This window comes from Schistocerca piceifrons, chromosome X, assembly GCF_021461385.2.
Source record: "Schistocerca piceifrons isolate TAMUIC-IGC-003096 chromosome X, iqSchPice1.1, whole genome shotgun sequence".
NCBI classification, from domain to species: Eukaryota; Metazoa; Arthropoda; class Insecta; order Orthoptera; family Acrididae; genus Schistocerca; species Schistocerca piceifrons.
This window is the reverse complement of record NC_060149.1, coordinates 215,400,999-215,421,467: the sequence shown is the minus strand read 5'-3', so window position 1 is coordinate 215,421,467 and position 20,469 is coordinate 215,400,999. Positions and strand designations below refer to the sequence as shown.

Sequence of the window (20,469 nt, the reverse complement as noted above, 5' to 3'; positions counted from 1 at the left end):
AGCCACTATCGCTGTGCGAATACCATCTTACATCACCAACAAAACAAGAGAAACTCTTAGAACAGATTCGAAGCAACTGTCATTGGCAAGAATCTGAATTTTGGTCATCATCTCAGTCACAAATAAGATGGCATAAATCACGGAGGCAATGAACAAGCTTGTTAGGATCCATTACCTGTGGTGGATCTGGAGATGGAAAATGTAGGAAAATGCACAACAGCACAGTTGCCTATTTCTTCTACTTTGTTTCTGCTTAAGTAGTCGTACGTTCAGTTTTTACCTGTGAATCCACAGTTTGATTTATTACTGTTTGGCATTGATGTACTAGTCTATTACCCATAATTCTCCATATTTTGGTGGTATTTGTGATATTCTACTTGTGTAAGACCAGACATAGATACAACCTGTTTGAGGTGAACAGTGCATAGTATCTTAAGATTTCTTGACATTTTAGACAGGGTTGTTTTGCATGCATTTTTAGTTTTGTTAAAATAAGTACCCATCACAGGCTGAACAAGATAAGTGTGCAATTCGTTTGTATTTTTCACTAGTGTAGTCTGATGTTGATTTAAAGCCATCCCCTAGCTCAGTGCCTGGTAGCACAGCTCCACCGAGGGCTGGTTGGAGCAGGTTGTGGATAGCAGTGAGGACATTGTGAGCTGTCCATGAAGTTCTCCATATTACTAGTGGAGTTGAGACTTGGCAGTATTGCTGATGATTTTCGGCATCTTGTGATCATTCACTCACTTTTGGGATTGGTGCTGAGTGATCCTGCTAAATTCTCAAATATGCTCTTATCACACTGAGCCAATGATATGAAAAGTCCTCGTGTTTATATGACACTGAGATCGTAAATTTAATTTTTTGACCTAGGAAAGTAAATCCACTGTAAAATTTCAGTTGATTTTGTACTTTATGTTGTGAACTGTCTTACTATGACCAGAGCAATGGCAGAGCGCTAAATGAAGCAGTGTCATATTTACTCTGTGGCCCAATGCTCACGTCATAATCAAAGGCAAGGGTAGTTGTTGGTTCAGATCTTGTTGGACTAACAATGTGTATGACTTCAGTTTTTTTTCTTTTTCTCTGAAAATAGCCCAAGTAGAATTCAGTAATAAAATGATAAGAAAACATTTCAGTTGACCCAACTTGAATGTTCAGCCTATTTTTATTTGTAATTGTCAGCCTACTTCTATAATGCAATAAACTTAATTTGTTATTAGTTTGTTATTGTTACTGTTATTATTGTTATTTATTAAAACACAAGAGCTTTCTTATCCGTATTTGGTACCAATGCTTATGACCAGTAAATCTGAAAGAAGGGAATGTTGGATGTTTGCCACACAGAATGCACACATTTACCTTTGCGTGTCGTTTCTAGGGCAAATGACAATGGGAGGCCAGTGATGCAGGCAGAACTTTACAAAAATTTCTTTTGATTTAACACTGTGACAGCACATGAATTTATGTCTTAATATATTACACAACAAATGAAGCTACAGTCAGTTACGGATTTGTGACCATAATGATGGTTTACCATTGGCTCAGCTGCTGGTTATAGTGTTGCAATTGTAAATAGAAGATTGTGTTTGATAATTTTGTTCTGCTGCGGTTCGAATGAGTTATACCAATGAATAAATTAGGGTTTCTTGTTACTTTTATTTACACAACTGCATAAACTAACATGAAAATTCTGGGTAATGAGCCTTGATCCAATACCTCAAGGGAGCAGACATATTGGTCTGCTTTAGAAGTACTAAGCAACAACACACTAAAAAAGAGACTCAAAAGATTTGAAGGAACCATCTGTGGTATGGTTTTGGGTTCTTCCTATCATTTATGGGCCAGACAAGAAGGGAACATTACAAAAGCAATGAACAGGCAAGTTAGTGTGCATTATATGTATAGCTCTCAAAATGAATATCTTACGAAGGCATAGAATTACATGGTGCCCACATTTACAGTTCTATTTCTGTGTTAATGAACATAATTTTCAGTTTCTTCTCTTCTGAATCCTCAAGTTACTGTGTAGCATTGAATAATTAGTTAACTGCATTTATTCCTGCTTCCACCCCCACCAACATACTTCTGCATTCTCATGGTAGTCAGGAAATTCTATTTATATGTGGCACAACCAAGTCTGCACAGTTGATTTTTGAGTTGCAAAGTAGTAATAATAATAATAATAATAATAATAATAATAATGTCATGTGACGAGGGCATCCCGTCAGGTAGACCCCTCGCCTGGTGCAAGTCTTTCGATTTGACGCCACTTCGGCAACTTGCATGTCGATGGGGATGAAATGATGATGATTAGGACAACACAACACCCAGTCCCTGAGCGGAGAAAATCTCCGACCCAGCTGGGAGTCGAACCCGCGCCCTTAGGATTGACAGTCTGTCGCGCTGACTACTCAGCTACTGGGGGCGGACAGTTGCAAAGTGTTTTATGTCGTACTGTTTTGTGACATGGGAGAAGGTTGATTTCCAATTATTTTATTCCACTGAAATAATTTTTCATTGCAAACTATCAAAGAAAGGGTTTTACTCACCTGTATTTTGGGGAAATTGTAAACATGATGGAAAATTATATACCTGAATATTTCACATGCCATATGCTGCCTGAGCGGAAGCTAACATCACTAACTTTGCCAGCCCCATGCTGGAATTATGTAACACCAGCATTAACAGCCCCCTTCTGCACTGGAAAGCTTTGTAAATGAGGAATTCTAGATTAAATGTAATTGAACGCCTTACATGTAGGTAGATTAAAAGTAACGTTAGAAAGTATCAGAAGATAACCCTGCATAAAAACCAAATGTGCTTGCACCTCTCCTGTGAGAAGCCATGTAAGACAAACACAACAAGCCCCTGTGACAGTGCATTTACTTTCATTTGGGTCCTGAACTGTTCCACTAAATTCACTTGGCATTCCCTTTTCACTTTGATGACTTATTCTACGTAATGCTCGTGTATGATGAGCACTGAGACAGAAAATTTATTTTTGTACTCAAGGAATGCCACACTTCACATAAGCAACAACTGTTCTTATTTTCAACATAGCGTTATGAGGCTATATGACCCATATTCTGATGAGAGAGACCAGCAGGCAGCAGCATCGCATTAGCTCAGTGGTTCCATGCATATTGTGATACAAGGGCAGCATGAGTTCTCAGTTCTAATCAAGGTGAATATCAGTGCACTCTAAGTTCTTATTTTCTCTTTTATTTAATGGAGCTCCAAATTGTTAGAAGAAATTCTTTAACAAGAGCTGAAGAAAACCTGTACACATTGTCTTCTCGCAAGCTCAACTCAGTAAGCTTTGTTAATGGTGACAGATGCCTGCTTTGTGATAACCAAGCTTCCTTGCTAAACAAATGTCTCTGTAGAACTTTGACTCAACTGTCAATGACATGAATTTGAGTTTAGTTTATTACATGGGATGCACATTTCAGGGGATTATTTATGAGGTGAATATAGTTCCTCTGTGCTAAATCTGTGAAATAGCAGTTAGGCACCTCTTTAGATATTTGCTGACAGCAGCATTAGTGACTTCCTTCCTCTCTGGGTAGCTTCAAAAATGGGCAATTTTGTTGATTTAAATGTAATTCAATACCTTAAATATCACTTTTGATCAGTGTTAAGTTCTCTGTGAATTCATAAGTGGACCTAAAAATGTGTGTGCGCTTGCTTTGCTGTAGAGCATGCACTACATAGTATTCACATGATTTATTGCATAATCTACTATAAGAAATCAAATGATAACAGTGAAACTCATTACATTACAGTTACTCACTGTGGACTGGTGAAAACATGTGAATTCCTGATGAAAAAATTGGATGAAGAATCGCTTCTAAAAGAAAAAGAAATGAGATGTAAAGTATTAATAATGACATTAAACAACACAATGGAGTATTTTGACTGGATTACAGCATAAAATTAGTTCTGAGCCATACTCATATCTTGCATATTAGTGTAATACTATACTCATCGTATAAAAACGGTCGTTTGCCACTGTTGCCATCGAGTGTGAAATGCAAATCAGACATTTTTTGTGGAGCATCACTCAACAGCATTAAACCATTTTATATTCTCCAAAGCGATGAACTGTTGCTGTCACTTCCAACATAGGGTGAGGCAGCACAGCTCTGCCATGTCAGCAAATGGGATCTGGAGAGGTCTGACGCATGCCACATTCAGAAGCAGACAGTCTGCTGAGAAATCTTTCACAAAAATATTATTGGTGTATCAGAAAGTGAAATACAGTGTAGCTGTGTTACCATTACACTCAGAACTTTAGCTATAAAAATTTAGGCAACGAGTGGTTTTGATGATGAGACATTGCATTCAAACAGTGTGCTGTTTACTGCTAGAGCATGGTTGTAGATATAGCTTAACAACTTGAACAGTAGACAAGACTTCTTCCAGGAACTGCTGCGGCCTACATTGTTGCCAGATTCTGCACATAGCCAGACTTTTCACCGTGGCCAGTTTGTCACCTGTCACAATTGGCACAGACTTAGACTCTATGGCGGTTGGCTGCTAGGCATGTCTTATGTCAATTAGTGTAGATGTCTGCAGTCTTGGAACATACTGAAATCTCCATGTCACAGTACCATGGTATCACAGTAATGTTGCAAAGCAATGTAAATGGAACGAGCATGTGAGGATTGTGATACATAAGGCAAATGGTCAACATTGGTTTATTGGGAGAATTGTGGGAAAGTGTGGTTCATCTGTAAAGGAGACTGCATATATGGCGCTAGCGCAAAATATTCTTGAGTATGGCTCAAACGTTTGGGGGCTGTAAAAGAAGACATCAAAGCAATTCGGAGGTGGTCTGCTAGATTTGTTACTGGTAAGTTTGAACAACATGTGTTGTAGAGATGCTTCAGGAACTCAAATTGGAATCCCAGGAGAGAAGACGACATTCTTTTCGAGGAACACATTCAGAAAATGTAGAGAACCAGCATTTGAGAGTGACTACAGAATGATTCTACTGCCTCCAACATACATTGCACGTAAGGACTATGAAGTTAAGATTCGAGAACGTAGGGCTCGTAAGAAGGCATATAGACAGTCATTTTTCCCTCGTTATGTTAGCGCATGGAACGGAAAAGGAAATGAGTAGTAATGACACAGGATACCCTTGTGACGCATTGTACGGTGGATTTGCAGAGTATTGATGTAGATGTGGCTGCTAGAGGAGCTGAGACAAAATGAACTGCATCATTTGGCTCCTCTAGGAGCATGCTGTGAGACAGTTGTTCGGGTATTTCAATGTGTACCAGGACTGCAGACATGTACCTGCAAACAAATGAAAATTAATTATGTAACCTTATTTTTTTGAGGTTACAGTCAAAACTTTATGATTATATGTTGTATAAGCACAGCTGCTGCAGTACAAGCATGAAAAGACACACCTGGGAAATATGCAGTGTGGTGTCCTCCTAAGATTGACTTGAATAGTTGGAACTACAGAAACAGAAATATTATTAGAAATTCTGGGATTAAATCTGTCCAGTATAACTGTCATGTACAGAGTAGCATGTTACTGGTTGTGGGAACGTGACATTGTGAAAGTGATACAGATTACTGGGGGCCACATGACGAATGTAATTCATTTGAAGTATTGGAAAACTGGATGGTGACAAGGGTACCAAGACAATGACACTGAATGTAATGCTTGTGAAATGTTCCCAGACATTTTTTTATGCATGGATCTATGCCATATTAACCCAAACAGAGGCAGGATCCCTCTCATAATTGGACATGGACAGTATCCTCCCAATTTGTTTGGAACTACAGAAGACAATCATATAAATCTGAATATGGCATATTAAAGCATTCTGTGAAAAGTGATAATAGGGGCAACAACAGTGTTGTGGACCTCTGCAGTGCTTTTAGAAATCCTGGTATATGGGCCCGGCCCCTATAAATGAGACTGCCAACCAAAATGTCCACAGGGAACTGTTAAGGTTTCAACTTCTCAGGTTACTTCAGTTCTGTGTTCATGATATTGCAGTTTCTTGCTTTGGTTTCCCTGAGAACCTACAAACTGTGTGTCTTCTGGAGGTGTTGAGTTTATGGCATTCAGACAGAACTCGTGCATTGTGCATTATCATCCTCACATGCAGACTGAGTTTGGTGGTACTTGCCAGGTCATTATCCGAGGGAAATTTCTCGTAATGATATCACTGCATAAAACATTCTTGATTTTCTTGCCACATCAAATCTGATTTGATGTGGCAAGAAAACTTACAATGTTTATCACCAGGTCATTGTATGGCACAGTGCTTTCTATCCATTCTTCATCCTGGCTATGTGTCAGCACACTGCAGCTTCATGCTGAGATCAAAACACACCAAAAAGAAGTATTAAACATGGCTGTGATCTAGTAACTGTACAAGTCTGAAGAGGCTGAAAAAATAAAAAAAATCAGCCAACCAGTTGCATACCAAAGGTTTATTGAACCCTTGACCTAGGTTTTGATATTTATAAAAATATATTCATCAGATGGAGTGGGCCTTGGTACATCACATGGTTGTAAATTACATTAGCTGAAGTTGAGCAGCTCCTATTGTATATCAAATTGATATAAAAACCAGAAACATCACATGCCATGGCTTAAGGTAGTAGCCAGATTACACTACGTGTATGCAGAATAAATGCTCAAATGTATTTGCCCACTGGTAAAGGCTCTTGTCTACATAAACACTATAACAGGAGTCCATGTGATGTTTCTGGTGACGAGCTGTTCGGCTCCATCTAATATAGTTTACCACCACATGATGTAACAAGGGCCACTCCTTCTGAAGAAGACATTTTTATAAATATTGAGACCTAGAACAAGGGATAAATAAACCTTTAGTTGCAACTAATTGGCTGATTTTTGTTCAACCTCCTCCGTGAAGAAGTATCATATGAATGTGAAGTAGTGTGCTGTGACTCAAGTATTACTGAGGGGGCACACAGCTGGAAGGCAGTTGCGTTTAAGTTCAGTTTTGAAAACTGTTGAGGGCTCTTAGGTATTTTTACTTTATTTCTGTCCCTCTTGTGTTTTGGTTTCGTATGAAGTTGAATATTATTGTAATATTTGTCAATTATACTGCTGTTAGCACAGATTGAAAATAAGGATGTATTATACATTGTGTTGCAGCCAAAGAGGAAATAACATAATTTTTTATCCCCAGTAATTAAAAATGTTTAATGAACCCTTCTAACATCTTTTGGATAACTGCGCACACTGTTGAAGGGGTAGTTGCAAATGTGGATTGTATCTAGTAGTTATGTCTGACTTTTAGGGTGAGACTTCAAGAATTGCTGAGTGATGTGTTCATGGCTGTTGTAGTGGTGGTTGATGGAAAACAGTGATTATAGCTGTCCATAACAGTACATAAGTACTTCTTAAGGGAAAGATTTCTCTCATTTGGAATCCTTCCATGAGGATGAGGATGATTATCCACAATATTGACTGTTGGTTCTTCAAACTGTAAGCTACCATTGTATGTTGTTCAGTCATATTATGAAGCCATCTTCAGTGCTATCATGTTCTTTACTGCCAGCATCTAGTGCATCACTTCTGTTTGGTATGCTTTAACACAATGATGTGACAGATGCAGTGTAGCTACTTCCTGTGCTTACTGGTGGGTATCTTTCTCACTGCTGTTGCCGAGGGCTGAGTGGCATATACAAGATACATTCATCAGATATTGTCCTCTATTACAGGGCATCATATTGGATAGGGCATGAACAATACAATATAGTATATTAGATCACAGGAATCCAGATTTCTGATGAGGGACACCTCAGAATATGGAGATTGGATGAATTGCAATGTGTTTGGTACACTTGAAGTACTATGAGGCAGTTGTGCAGTATATTATCAAATGTTAAGGACATACTAATTTTGTGCAGTACTTTTTCTACTTCAGACAGGTCATGGCTCACATGCCAAGCATGTGACTCAAACAGGGGATAGTGCTGTACCCATCTATGTACGTGGAGAAGAAAGTCCCAGCAGTTGTTGTTCTGAGTGTCCCTACTTCCAGTAAGAGAGGGACTGTAGAAAATTTCATCGAAGCTTGAGAAAAAAGTAAAAAAATAAAAATTTTAGAAACCAAATTTGTGGACTGAAGGTAACTCTATCACAAATTGCATATCAAAAAAACAGCTGCACCACTATCAGTCCTTAAGGCCAAATGGATGCTCAGGAAATCATCCACACATCAGTTGGATAGATCATCTAACTCATATTAGGAGATTAATTAGAAATGATCTTTCCACAGTGGAAACATAGTAACTAGGATTGAAATGATGTGATGTAAACTGAAATTTTAAGGCTAGGTGTACAAAATAATATTGGTAACTCACACAGGTATGCATAAACTCATGGATTACTGTGGTATGCTCCTGTCAGTGGGGTCCATGCACACATGATTATTATTATTATTATTATTATTATTATTATTATTATTATTATTTTAGTTGGAGGTATAGTTACAACTGGTAGAAGCTTGGTAAATCTCATGCACCTCCATGGTAGCCAATAACTCTTAATTTAGAAGAAAGGAACATTATATTAGTATCAAAAATTATTAAAATAAAATATTAATTAATAGTAAAGAAACAAAACAAAAATTAGGTAAGTAAATTTAATCTTAAAATTTCACAAGTTTTTGTAGTTAATAAACAGTTACTGGTTGCCTTGGAAGTGCTTGAGGTTTATCACCAGTGTACTAAATGTAACAATATCTACATCTAAAGCTATTACTATTATACCATTCATGTGCCTCTCACTCCCTCCTTTGATAAGTGCTTATCCTCTTAAACCACGAGTTAACTCACACATGTAAGTGCAGCCAGTGACATTCTGTAAAAATATGAGAGATTTAGTTTGCATCACATAACGTCAGTCCTAGTTGTTATGTTTCCTCTGTGAAAGCATCACTTCTGGTCTGATTTAGTTCTTCTAGCCAGTTGTTACTTGGACAATTTCCTAAGTATCTACTTGATCTTAAGGGCTAATAGTATATTTGATATGCAAAGATAAAAAAAAAAAAATTGTAAGGAATATCTGTGTATACCATAGCAAAAGCTACTGTGTAGTACTAAAATTTTAGTGACCTTCATCCATCATAATCGCTCAGATAACACTTTGTTGTTGTCTTCCCAACAGTACTATTACTATGTTCAGCAAGAATATTGGAACACAATTGATTGCTGCCACTTTGAACAGTTTGTTAGAATTGGAAAAATTTTATATTGCAGGAAATTTTTGCTGATAAAGTGATCTCTACAACATTGTTGGATGAGCCGCTTATTACATTACTGCAAAATAGTAATGGCTATAGAAATTATGTTATTGCCCCGCAATTGTAAAGTACTGTATCCTAGTAGTACTATCCTCTTTAAATTAAATCCATCTAAATGACTGCAGTCTGATTAGTGATGTGATACTAATGTAACTGCTTCTGATTTTTTTCATTTTTATTCAAACTGTGCTATGGATGCTGCATTATGTTTGTGTAATCTAACTTATATAAAATTCGCTTTTTGTCCTTATCCAAGTTTATTATTTTGATTTGATTTTCTTCTTACATTAGAATTTTGTCCATTGTATTTCACAGATTTGGTTTATTTGTTATGAAAAATTCTTTTATATGTGAAGTAGTATAGTTTAATAGTACCAAATATAACCAGTCAGTCTAGTGTACAGATCCTTTTACTTATGTGTTAGTAAAATCATTAATACATATTTTGTGTTAAGACTAATTTTTAGATCCCTGATATTGTTTAATTATGTGAATAATTATTTTTACAGCTATATTTTTCAATATATATATATGTTTACCATTTCCTGGTTATTGCATGAGAAATGTTGCTTTGTGTAGTAAAAATGTAAACATCTTTAACTGTGGGGAAAAAACCCTGTTAATCCAGAGAGGCACAATTCCATTTGTTGCAACGGTAATTGTCTGCTTTCTTTTCGCAGATTACAGTATAAATACGCAAGCTGAACACCTGTCATCCACAGATTTAGTGACAGGTATACGACAAGATGGACGCATGTCAGTTGTGCGTAGATTCTTCTGTTTATTTGTGACTTTTGATCTCCTCTTCACTGTCTTGATGTGGCTAATATGTATAATGGTAATTATTTTGTTGTTTTCATTGTACTGAAAATATATCAGCATGTACTACTTTGTTTTTGATATGATTATGCTCATTTGTTGCATGTGGGCACGGCTAGACAGTTTTTTTATGTAACTTTTTTGTGCTCACTGTTAGTGACCAGAATGATTCAAGTTGGAAAAGAAACATAAAGATAATCTTGAAGATTCTAGACACCATCCAAAATTCTCTCAGTGACATGATTCTCTTTCCAAACAGTTAGAGCATCTTGCTCATCAAGCTTCCATCTAGTTTTAGATGACTAACAATACATGTCTTTGCATGGCTACTATTGTGCAGAGCAAAAAAAAAAAGGCAGCATTTGTCTTAAAAGTTACGACTATTGTAGATTTGCACCCAAAAACTTATTGTTCATGACCTGTTTTGCGTGTCATAACTGAATACTGTAAATTTAATTGTGTGTAACCATTATAGTTTGCTTCGACCTGATGTAAGCAAATAAACACAGTAGTTTTCCATTTTTATTTTTGTGAAATAAGAAAACCTAAAGTAACTGACTGTATGGCCTCAGATTTAGCGTTACTGTATTTTGCTGTGTGTGTGTGTGTGTGTGTGTGTGTGTGTGTGTGTGTGTGTGTGTGTGTGTGTGTGTGTTATGCAGTTCATGTTGTCCAACAGACTCATATTTTGCTGTAACCAGTTGCTCAAGTCAGCTTGATATTGTAACGGAAGTCAAAAAATCAGTGCATTGTGGTCGCAACTACCATATATCTCCATTTTCATCCCAGAGAGCACAGAGAAACATTTCCTACTTGCCTCCCAAACACTGAGGAGAGAAGATGCAAAGGAGAACTTAGGGATTTATCATACATTCAATTATTAAGCACAGAAGTCACGGAAATGTTCATCCAACTCTGGTGGCAGATGTGACGTGGTACTGTGCTTTAGTGGTAAAAATTCTGATATTGTACGTCCCTACATTTGTTATGTGAAATAAACTATGACGGTGAAATTAAAGATATTCAAGCTCATATGGAGGCTTACATACAGTTGTTCTCCCTATGCACCAATCACAGCTGCAACAGGAAATAAGGGAAGTAACAGTGGTACATGAAGTACACACTGTCACACACTGTAAGGTGGCTTGCAAAGTACAGATGTAGATGCTGCTGCTATGAAATAGAAACTTGTGTCTATACCATTAAGATTCACATGAATCTTTCTGTAGGTATCCTTATATCTAAGAACAGTTTTACACCTGTCTTTTTTTATGTAAAAGGACAACTTTTTGCATTTAATCCCCTACTTGTATGATATTCAATATTAATCAAAATGTTATGAAGAATTAATTTTTTAAGCTGCAAAGAATTCTTGCAGTTTTGTGTGTTACTTTCTTTTTTTTCCTGTAACTTAAACCAGTACCTTCACCTTTGTGCTCACACACAGTAATCTGCATAATGTATACCAACATTTGTCTCTCTCTACTGTTTGTTTCCTTCTGCTTCTTTCAGTACAACCTAAATACATGAGATAATTGTATGTAATGTATGCAGTCATTACATATTCATTATGTAAGTGCTCTTCTCAAACAGCACTACATTAATGCATTTATTATTTTGTGCTATAACAGTCAGTTTAATTTTTGCACATCTTTGCTGCAATAAACAACAAAATACTTCCTATGAAGTCTGACTTTCATAGAGTTTTCATCTTGTTTCTTTCTGCTGTGTTCAAAATAGAATTATATTAACTCTTTTTTTATATTAGAGATTTGTTTTTATCACTGACTTGTCTTTTTGGAGACAACTTCTCTATTTAGTGTCAGTTTGATTTTTTTCAGTTCTGTTTGTCTCCCATATTTTCTGATTTTGCCTACATACCCTTCCTAGCTTTCGTATTTATTTTTGTCCTAAAGCCAAATTTTTCATTGAAGTATTTCTTTATTTCAGGAATTCCTTGACTTTAGTTTCTTTTAAATCAGAACTCTGTATATTTTTAACATTTTTTATCCTTTTCTTCCATGTGGTTATGAATATGGCTTCTTCGTATACTGTATTCATGACTTTCTCACATTAATATAAAATAGAAACTGGAGGGAAAAAGAAGGCAGCTTTGAGCTCCTCCCTTTTTTGCCACCGTCTTTCATTGGAGTTACTATGTGCATGTAATTGTGATAAATACCTTAATTGTCTTTATAAATGTGGTAGGAAAGTTCTGGTAGAATATATTTAATTTGGGAGTAAAGGATATCACTCACTAAATAACAGAAGCATTTGGTTATCATATGATAGTGTCCATAAGTTAAGCATAATTGGAAATGAGAAGCCGGCCGCTGCGGCTGAGCACTTCTAGGTGCTTCAGTCTGGAACCGTGCTGCTGCTACGGCCGCAGGTTTGAATCCTGCCTAGGGTATTGATGTGTGTGATGCCCTTAGGTTAGTTAGGTTTAAGTAGTTCTAAGACTAGGGGACTGATGACCTCAGATGTTACATCCCATAGTGCTTAGAGTCATTTGAAGCATTTTTGGAAATGAGAATAACAGAGAGAAAATATTAGCAACCACTGTGAATGACTGTCAGTATTTTGCCATATGTTGGAATTGTGCTATTTGTATGGGAGAGAAGCACACTTTGCTTTGAGTGGATGGGGGGGGGGGCGGAGGGGGGGGGGGGGGCAACGAAAGCATAATACCTTCGGCTTGTGACTTCTGTTAATATTTGCTCTTGCATCTGTGTTGAATGTAGCTTCTGGCTAAAGTTTGCTATGTTTTGCTGCAGAGAAGTAATTTTGACATTGTTTTGTAGGGTAGAGTTCATATGTGCATTGAAGGCAGATTAGATGCAGACCATAGTTTGATCAGCCACAAAGTGTCATTTCAAGCCTTTGATATGATTCCAAAAACAGGAATAGTTCATTGTAGACTATCCCAAGGTTGACTGAGAGTGACTACTCCGTAACAGAACTGATAACTGACCTTAACTGCACAACAAAATCCACTAATGTTTGGAAGACAGGTACATTGAGATGGAAGTATAAATCAATCAGTGAATTTACTCTTCATTGATTAATCCTGATTCATTTTGCAGAATTGTTGTTTTTTACTTTCATGAGAAAGAAAGTTGGTAGTTATCATTATGATCAAAGGACTATATATGATTGGTGATATTGATGGAGTTGTAGTGTGGGGAGGTATCATGTTGGGTGAGCTGATAGAGCTTCACATCTTCATAAGTGAGAGAGTGAATACCCATCAACATTGAGCTATTCTGTCTGAATAACTTCTGACAGGCGAAGGTAACAACTACCTGGAGATGCTAGTGAGATCTGAATCCTATAGAGCACTTATGGGATGCATTGGAGAGACAAATTGTAACATGTCAGCCATTCCTGAAGACACATCCAAACTTCCATACAATTATTTCTCAGGAAGAGGACCAATTGATGATGATGCTGTCAAACCACCCTATAAAGAACCTGCTAGATTGCTACCAAACATGAGTAGCAAGGGCTAAGCATGTACCCTATTACCTATTTTGTTGTTATGGAAGAGTTTTTTTTCCTGTTTTGTAGCTTTATGGTTTGTATCTTGGGTATTAGAACTTTTATAATTATATGTTTTGAATACTAATGTTATGAATAATTTGTTATTTAGCTTTATCTTACTCTGTAACCATTCTGACATTCTATTTGGTTAATATACTCTCATTCAGTCATCTCGAGTATGCTTAAAATTTGGACACTAGTGCAGCTTTCACTAGTGTTGCATTAAAGAAAACAAGAGAGACATTTGAGTTGTTTGCAGTGTGGTCATAGTTACATCTTTGTCTTCTGCTGCAGGGCAAAGCTTCCAGTGCAGTTAGCACTAAGTACTATCAGCACTGCTTGCTATTGTAACAGGAAATTTATGCTTATGGCCTAGTTTTGAAGAGTTCATATGTACAATGATGATATCACTATAAATCCCACCTCCCCCTTCTTCTCAATTGAATTGTGTCTTGTGAAGTGTGACAATTGCTGTTTTGAGGACATGATTGAAAAAAAAGTCTTAGTCTTTTATTTCACCAGATAACAATTCAGGTTTTATTTTCACATGTTTCAGTTTCAGGTGTGATGTAAAGCTGCGGGTAATGAGTATAATGGGCAGGGGCACTATGAATATAGTGCGGGACAATAATTTGCGAATGTGGGTCTAACGGGAGGCGTGGCAGAGATAAGTCCCTGCAGTCTACAGTTGCACTATCCTCTGTGATCCCGGGTTCGAGTCCCAGTCGGGGCACACATTTTCAACTGTCCCTTTTGACTTATATCAATGCTTGTACGCAGCTAGGAGTATTCATTTCATTGTAATTTCTGTATTATGTTAATGTGTGAACATAATATATATTTTTCTTGATTGTTGTATCTTCATTATCCAGCATGATCTGATCCACATATTTTGTGTTCATACATTAACACATTACAGCAAGGAGTAACTACAGTTGTGATATCCCTTAAACGCAGATCTTATATACATTCAAGTGTGATGACATAAAAACTGTCCACACCAAATTTACTCCAAATACAAAATATGTAGCTTATGAAAATGTGCAAAGCTCGAAACTAGTCAGCCAATAAATAATTACAAGTGTTGGACTTAAACATTTAAAAATCCATCTTCTTTAATATTTGAGAGCTACAAGATGTGACTTACTGAAAACCTTTATGGCTGACAAACTATCATCTAGCAATAAAACAATTAGTAAAATTTTCCTTGAATGAAACATAAGAAGTGAACAAGTAATTATCATCCATTGCTTTTGGTAAAATGAGATACAAGGAAAGAGCCATAAAATATGTTATCATTCACTGCCTGTGAGGAATAATAAAAGAAATGAGGTAACATGATATTGGAATGTACATCTAGAGCAGACAAATAGTGGAAAACCATTGATGAGTGTAACACAATTTCTGTATTGGAAGGACTATGTAAGTAAACAATGCTTGTCCACTAGGTAGCATAACTTTCTGTTGGGCAAAGATGCATTTGTGTCATGGCCAGTTTATTACATGGCAGCAACAGTAGCAGCAAGTAAGTGGGTTGGAAGAGAAGCATAACGTGGTGCAGCCGATCATCATAAATATTAACTGCCTCCTAGCAGAATCTCCTAGGTTTTGTGTGTCACTTTGTGTGCTCTTTTCCAATTGTTGATGTACACCTAATGCAGTTTTATTTTTAGCATATTTATCCTCTCTATAGTGTATTTTGAATATTTGGCCGATGTGGCCTATGTGCTGTTTGTTAAAGTTACAAAGTTACCACATGCGATTCTGTAGACTATGGAGCTAGTAAATCTGCTTTTCATAGCATTAATTTGATGTGGAATGTGTATTTTAATATTATCAGATTATTTACACGTAATCTCGATGTTAAGTTATGAAAAATACTTGCATAATTCTTTCAATATAATGCTGATTCCTGTGTGTTTGATCAGAATTGGAAAATTGTTATTTTAATCATTGATTTCTCACAATTTGCCTAGTTTAGATACACATTGTATGTTACTTTATGTCTATTAGCATTCCTCACAATCTGTGACTCATGATGTTTAATTTACAGATCCTTCCTTTTATGTCATTTTATCAGAAGCTATGAATGATATGTAATTATGGTTAACTTCTTATTTTTTTCATTTATTGTAAAATCTTAAATATTTAAACTCTTGATTAATATGTAACAATATAATTTTTAATCACTAGATTGCATCATTTATTGTGCCTACTCTCTTGTATGTCTATATGTAAGTTCTTTTACTGTTATTCTTATTTTGCAACAGTGATGATATACTTTTGATATTATAAATTTAACCTTCTCCTTCCATAACACTATAATGTGTGTATATGATTTTAGGTTTCTTTGATTTTTTCCTTGTTTATAGATATAAATATGTTTGTACATCACTGCTGAAACCACAAATCGTAAAAATGAAAGCAGTGATTGTTAGATATAATAAAAGAAACAAATGCTTTTTAATCAGCAGTCTGAATAAGCTGTAGGTCTAATATTAAAAGCAATGTTTAACTGGTAGGTTTCATTTCACATGGAGATAGTAGTAGCTGATGTACATAACATATAAACTTTCCAGAACATATGATGAGCTGTTTGTACTGTAGTATTATCACATAGGTGTTGCATTGATACTTCAGGCACATTATCTGTTTTGAAACTGGATTTGGCATGCTTGACAAGATAATATTTCATTAACACTCCATTACCTCTTGATTGGGGAAACTCACTTATACACTCAATGTGTATCCTAGTAGCTGCATAAAGAATTTTCCAGCTGCAGAAGCATGAAAGTATACAGTTTCTCAGTTGTTAGTGTCAGTCATATCTCCCTCTCATACGAAAGTAAATTTTGTTGTCCCATAGCCAGTTGGTTCACATAAATCAGTGAAATGTAATACATAATGTTTAGCATTTGCAGTAATTGTGATACAGTTGTAATAAAACCACACACATACAGCAACTGATTGACAGTGAGCTTTTTGTTCTTTTTCAGTTGACTGGTGATGAAATTTTTGATGCCTTGTCAAAGCAGATAATTCATTACAATATTCATACATCCTTATTTGACATTGTGGTAAGTATAGAAATGATCTGAAGATGGTTATTAGTAACAATGTATTTCTAAGAGGAACTTCGCTTTTCAGAGGTGGGATGGGTAGCATGAAAAGGGGGGAGAGGAGGGGCTGATCTTCACTGACAGTGTTTTGTTACTGTAAGTACTGAGAGTAATTCAGTACTTACTGTTGGCCTGGGTGGAATGTTGCAAACATTGTAATAAGAATCTTGATCATGCTATTTGGATGTGCCAGGCTGTAGAAATTACAGGTCCAAGACTAGACTAATTACGTATAGGCAGGTAAATATAAATTCGGACAAAATACTTGTTGATTCACAATCTCTCATGCGTTTTGTGAATAAAACCATCTAGAGCGTTTAACATGTTTATCTATAATGATCATATCTGTAGTTAAGATTACAGGAACATAAGAATGAGAGCTGTTTATTATGTATTATCACAGTGTGTATACACAGGGTGTATATGAACCGGGAGATCTGGGAAAAACCCGGGAATTTTTTCATCTGGGAGAAAACCGGGAAAAACCCCAGAATTGTTTAGAATTCCGGGAATTTTTCATTGTTTTAGTTTTCAGTTAATTTTTTGTGATTTTGTCTGGTAAGAACCAATACTCTAACGAAAGATATTACTGCATCCCGCTACTGCAGAATAATACTGCAGCAACAAAACATGAACGAGAGGAAAAAAAACGAAAATAAAACTTAATTTGCAAAGGAAATGTGCTGTATACAACAACAAAACAGTGCTCATACAAGCGTCTGCCAACAGCAAAGTGTGTCAAAGGCAATGCTTTGTAACAACCAATTGCCTCCGATGAGCGTGGCGTGGCAACTGTTTAAATTAGATTCGTTTGAGCAGTCGCGGGAGGGCTCTTGCGTATGCGCAGTTGAGTCGCGTATGAGTAGTACCTTCCACCGCTTCTGGCTACAGATGTATGACTGGGCGCCACTATCTAAATTGCTCCGGTTCGGAAATATCGTAAATACGGGACTGATGCACAGAGCAGTCTGAGTTGTGGGGAGGTGGGTTGTCTCCACGTGACCTGTGTTTACGTTTAGTGATTTTGTTGTTTCCTCTTTGTTTATTGCTCTCACGTTAAATGATAACAAAACGGATTTTTGTGGCCGGGAGCTATCAAATGAATTAAAATATGTTTGCGTAATTATGGAAGGCTAAAATATGTTATTAGTTTTAGATTTTATTTCCACCTTTCTGACAGTGAAACATTAATCGCCTTACAGAACAATAAAGTTATTTTTGCCGGTTTGCTAAAGAGATTTGGCTTTTATTAATCTTTTCTGTTGAGGTAGTCAATTTATTTGAAATGAAGTGTTTAATTTCACACTATTGGCTAGTTTCAACTGTTCAAGTGCACGTATGGCACTATGCCATAATAAAGGATCAAACATGAGATAATACAGTACTGGTTCTCCAAGAAAATTTGCACACGAATGTGCATTTTAAGCCGAATTATGCGTTTCAGTATGGTTCACGAAATTCCAACGCTCTTAAAGTATCCTCTGATGTCTTGTTTCTTTTATGACATAATTTAAGATCTTTTAATATCTTACACGTGCGAACATATGGGCTGCCTGCGTCATCGTAGCTACCCAAGAGCGGTGACGCTTGTTATCTGGCGCTCTCTTGCAACTGCTGAAACAAACCTATTTATAACAGGTCACAGGAAAATATTGTGAATGGTGGTTTGAAAAGCTTTACATTGAAAGCAGATTTCCTTTTACGTAAGATGAGCTATGTGCGAGAATGTATGATGAATTTCTTCAATCACAAAGCGTTTGACTCTCATTTAAAAATCAAGTCTTTGAGGACGACCATTTAGAAGAATTTCGAGCCCAGAAGATCAGACACTTATGTAGTTATTAAAAATTTTACTGGCAAATTTATGTGATGTATCTTAAAGTGTAACAAGTGTGCTACGTAACAGTGATCTTGCTATTGGCTGACTACATCCCGTGTCCTGTGCTGTCATCAGCTGGCGAGATCACGTGACATTAGCTATGACTGACTTACAAAACCGCATCGCAATCTCGATTTCAATGCTTCGGAAAGTGACATGAAGTGTTTGGTGGAATTCGAATTTATACCTTCGTAATACGAAAATATGCAGCGTACATGTTGCTTCACATCAGAGGTCTTTCAAAACCTGTTTTTCCTCCTGAGTTTCGTTTTCTAAAGTGCCGGGAAATTCTACTCCGGTATATAAAACCATAAACTTTCAAAGGATTGAGGAGTTTTACAGTGCCGAATAAGAGTGTACTGTCACTTAACATGGAAAAAGTGTATTTTCACCCGGGAAAAAGTGTATTTTTAACCAGGAAATCCGGGAAAAATCCGGGAATTTTTTTTCCTTGTCCACGTATACAACCTGATACACCCCGGGACAACTGGGAAATCCAGGGTGAACCTGGGAATTTTTTCATTCGGGAAAAATCGTTTTAGTTTTAGTTAAATTTTTGTAGTTTTGACTGGTAAGAACTGATATTCTAAGAAGAATTTTACTTGAGCCTGATACTGCAGAATAGTACTGCAGCAATAAAACATAAATGAGAGACTAACATCAAAATAAAAGTTTGCACCATTTACAGTAACAAAAGTGCACACAGTGCTGACATCAGAATGTCTCAAAGACCTTAGGAAGAAGACTGTACAGTACTTCATAACAACAAACTGCTTTTGATGAGTATGACATCACAACTGTTTACATTTCTAATAGGTTGCGGGAAAATATTCTGAATGGTGGTTTGAGAAATGTTACTTTGGAAGTAAATTTCCTTTTATGCAAGATGAATTACATTATGTGTGAAATGTGCGATGCATTTCTTAAGTCACAGAGCATTTGAATCTCATTCAAAATTTAGCTTTGAGGACCAGTCACATAAAAAAATTTCAGGCTAACAAGACTAGCGATTTCTGCTATTATTTAAAATTTTACTGGTACATTTGTGTTTGATGTATCTTAAAGGATAACACATGCCAAACCTCAAGGTTAGTTTTTTGTATTGATTTTAGTTCTTTCATAGATTATAAGTTATGCAATAACAATGGCAAAAAGTATAATTATCCTCCTATCAGCAATTTCATACATAATTGCCTTTTCTATGGAAAAGTTGAAGTGCTTGATGGAGGATTTATGCAGCCAGGTAATCCATGAAACGTTTGGTGCACAGCAGTAAAATTTTCAATTGTACATGTCACAGATATTCAGCTGCTGCAATTTAAGCCGTACTCTTAGTATACTGCCTAACCACATCGTCGGGAAAAAGAGGAAAAAAAAATTTGATGACCAATATTATATGTGAAATCTTAGATATTCTTGTAGCTATTAAACCATTAACTTTTCCTATTTTCGTGTTCGTTGTACTTAACAATGCTGTTGCTATGGCAGAGTACATCACATGTTCTAATACTCTGAATATCTGCTGTCATTGGCTGACAAGATAACATGACACAAACTATGACTAACAAAAACACATCACAATCTCAATTTCAGTGCTTTGGAAGCTACCAATGCTGTACTTGGTAGAATTCATATTTATATTTCTGTAATATAAAAACATGAAGTTGTGTGTTGGCACACTTCATAGATCTTTCCAACACACGTTTTTTTTGTTTTTTTTGTTTTTTTTCTTCAAATGTGAGAAGCTCTAAGCTGGTGTGTAGAACCTTTACCACTCAAAGGATTGGTGTTTTGC

The 20,469-nt window shown here is 36.3% G+C and overlaps 1 protein-coding gene across 4 annotated transcripts in view; it reads left to right on the top strand.

Annotated features, from left to right (window-relative positions):
• LOC124721733 (steroidogenic acute regulatory protein-like) overlaps positions 1 to 20,469 on the top strand; it is a 160,387-nt gene that overhangs the window by 49,557 nt on the left and 90,361 nt on the right. For all 4 annotated transcript variants that reach the window (XM_047246833.1, XM_047246832.1, XM_047246834.1 and 1 more), the window contains 2 exons: positions 9,995 to 10,152; positions 16,673 to 16,753. In XM_047246833.1, the coding sequence (XP_047102789.1) occupies positions 9,995 to 10,152; positions 16,673 to 16,753 (239 nt within the window). The remainder of the gene's footprint in view (positions 1 to 9,994; positions 10,153 to 16,672; positions 16,754 to 20,469) is intronic.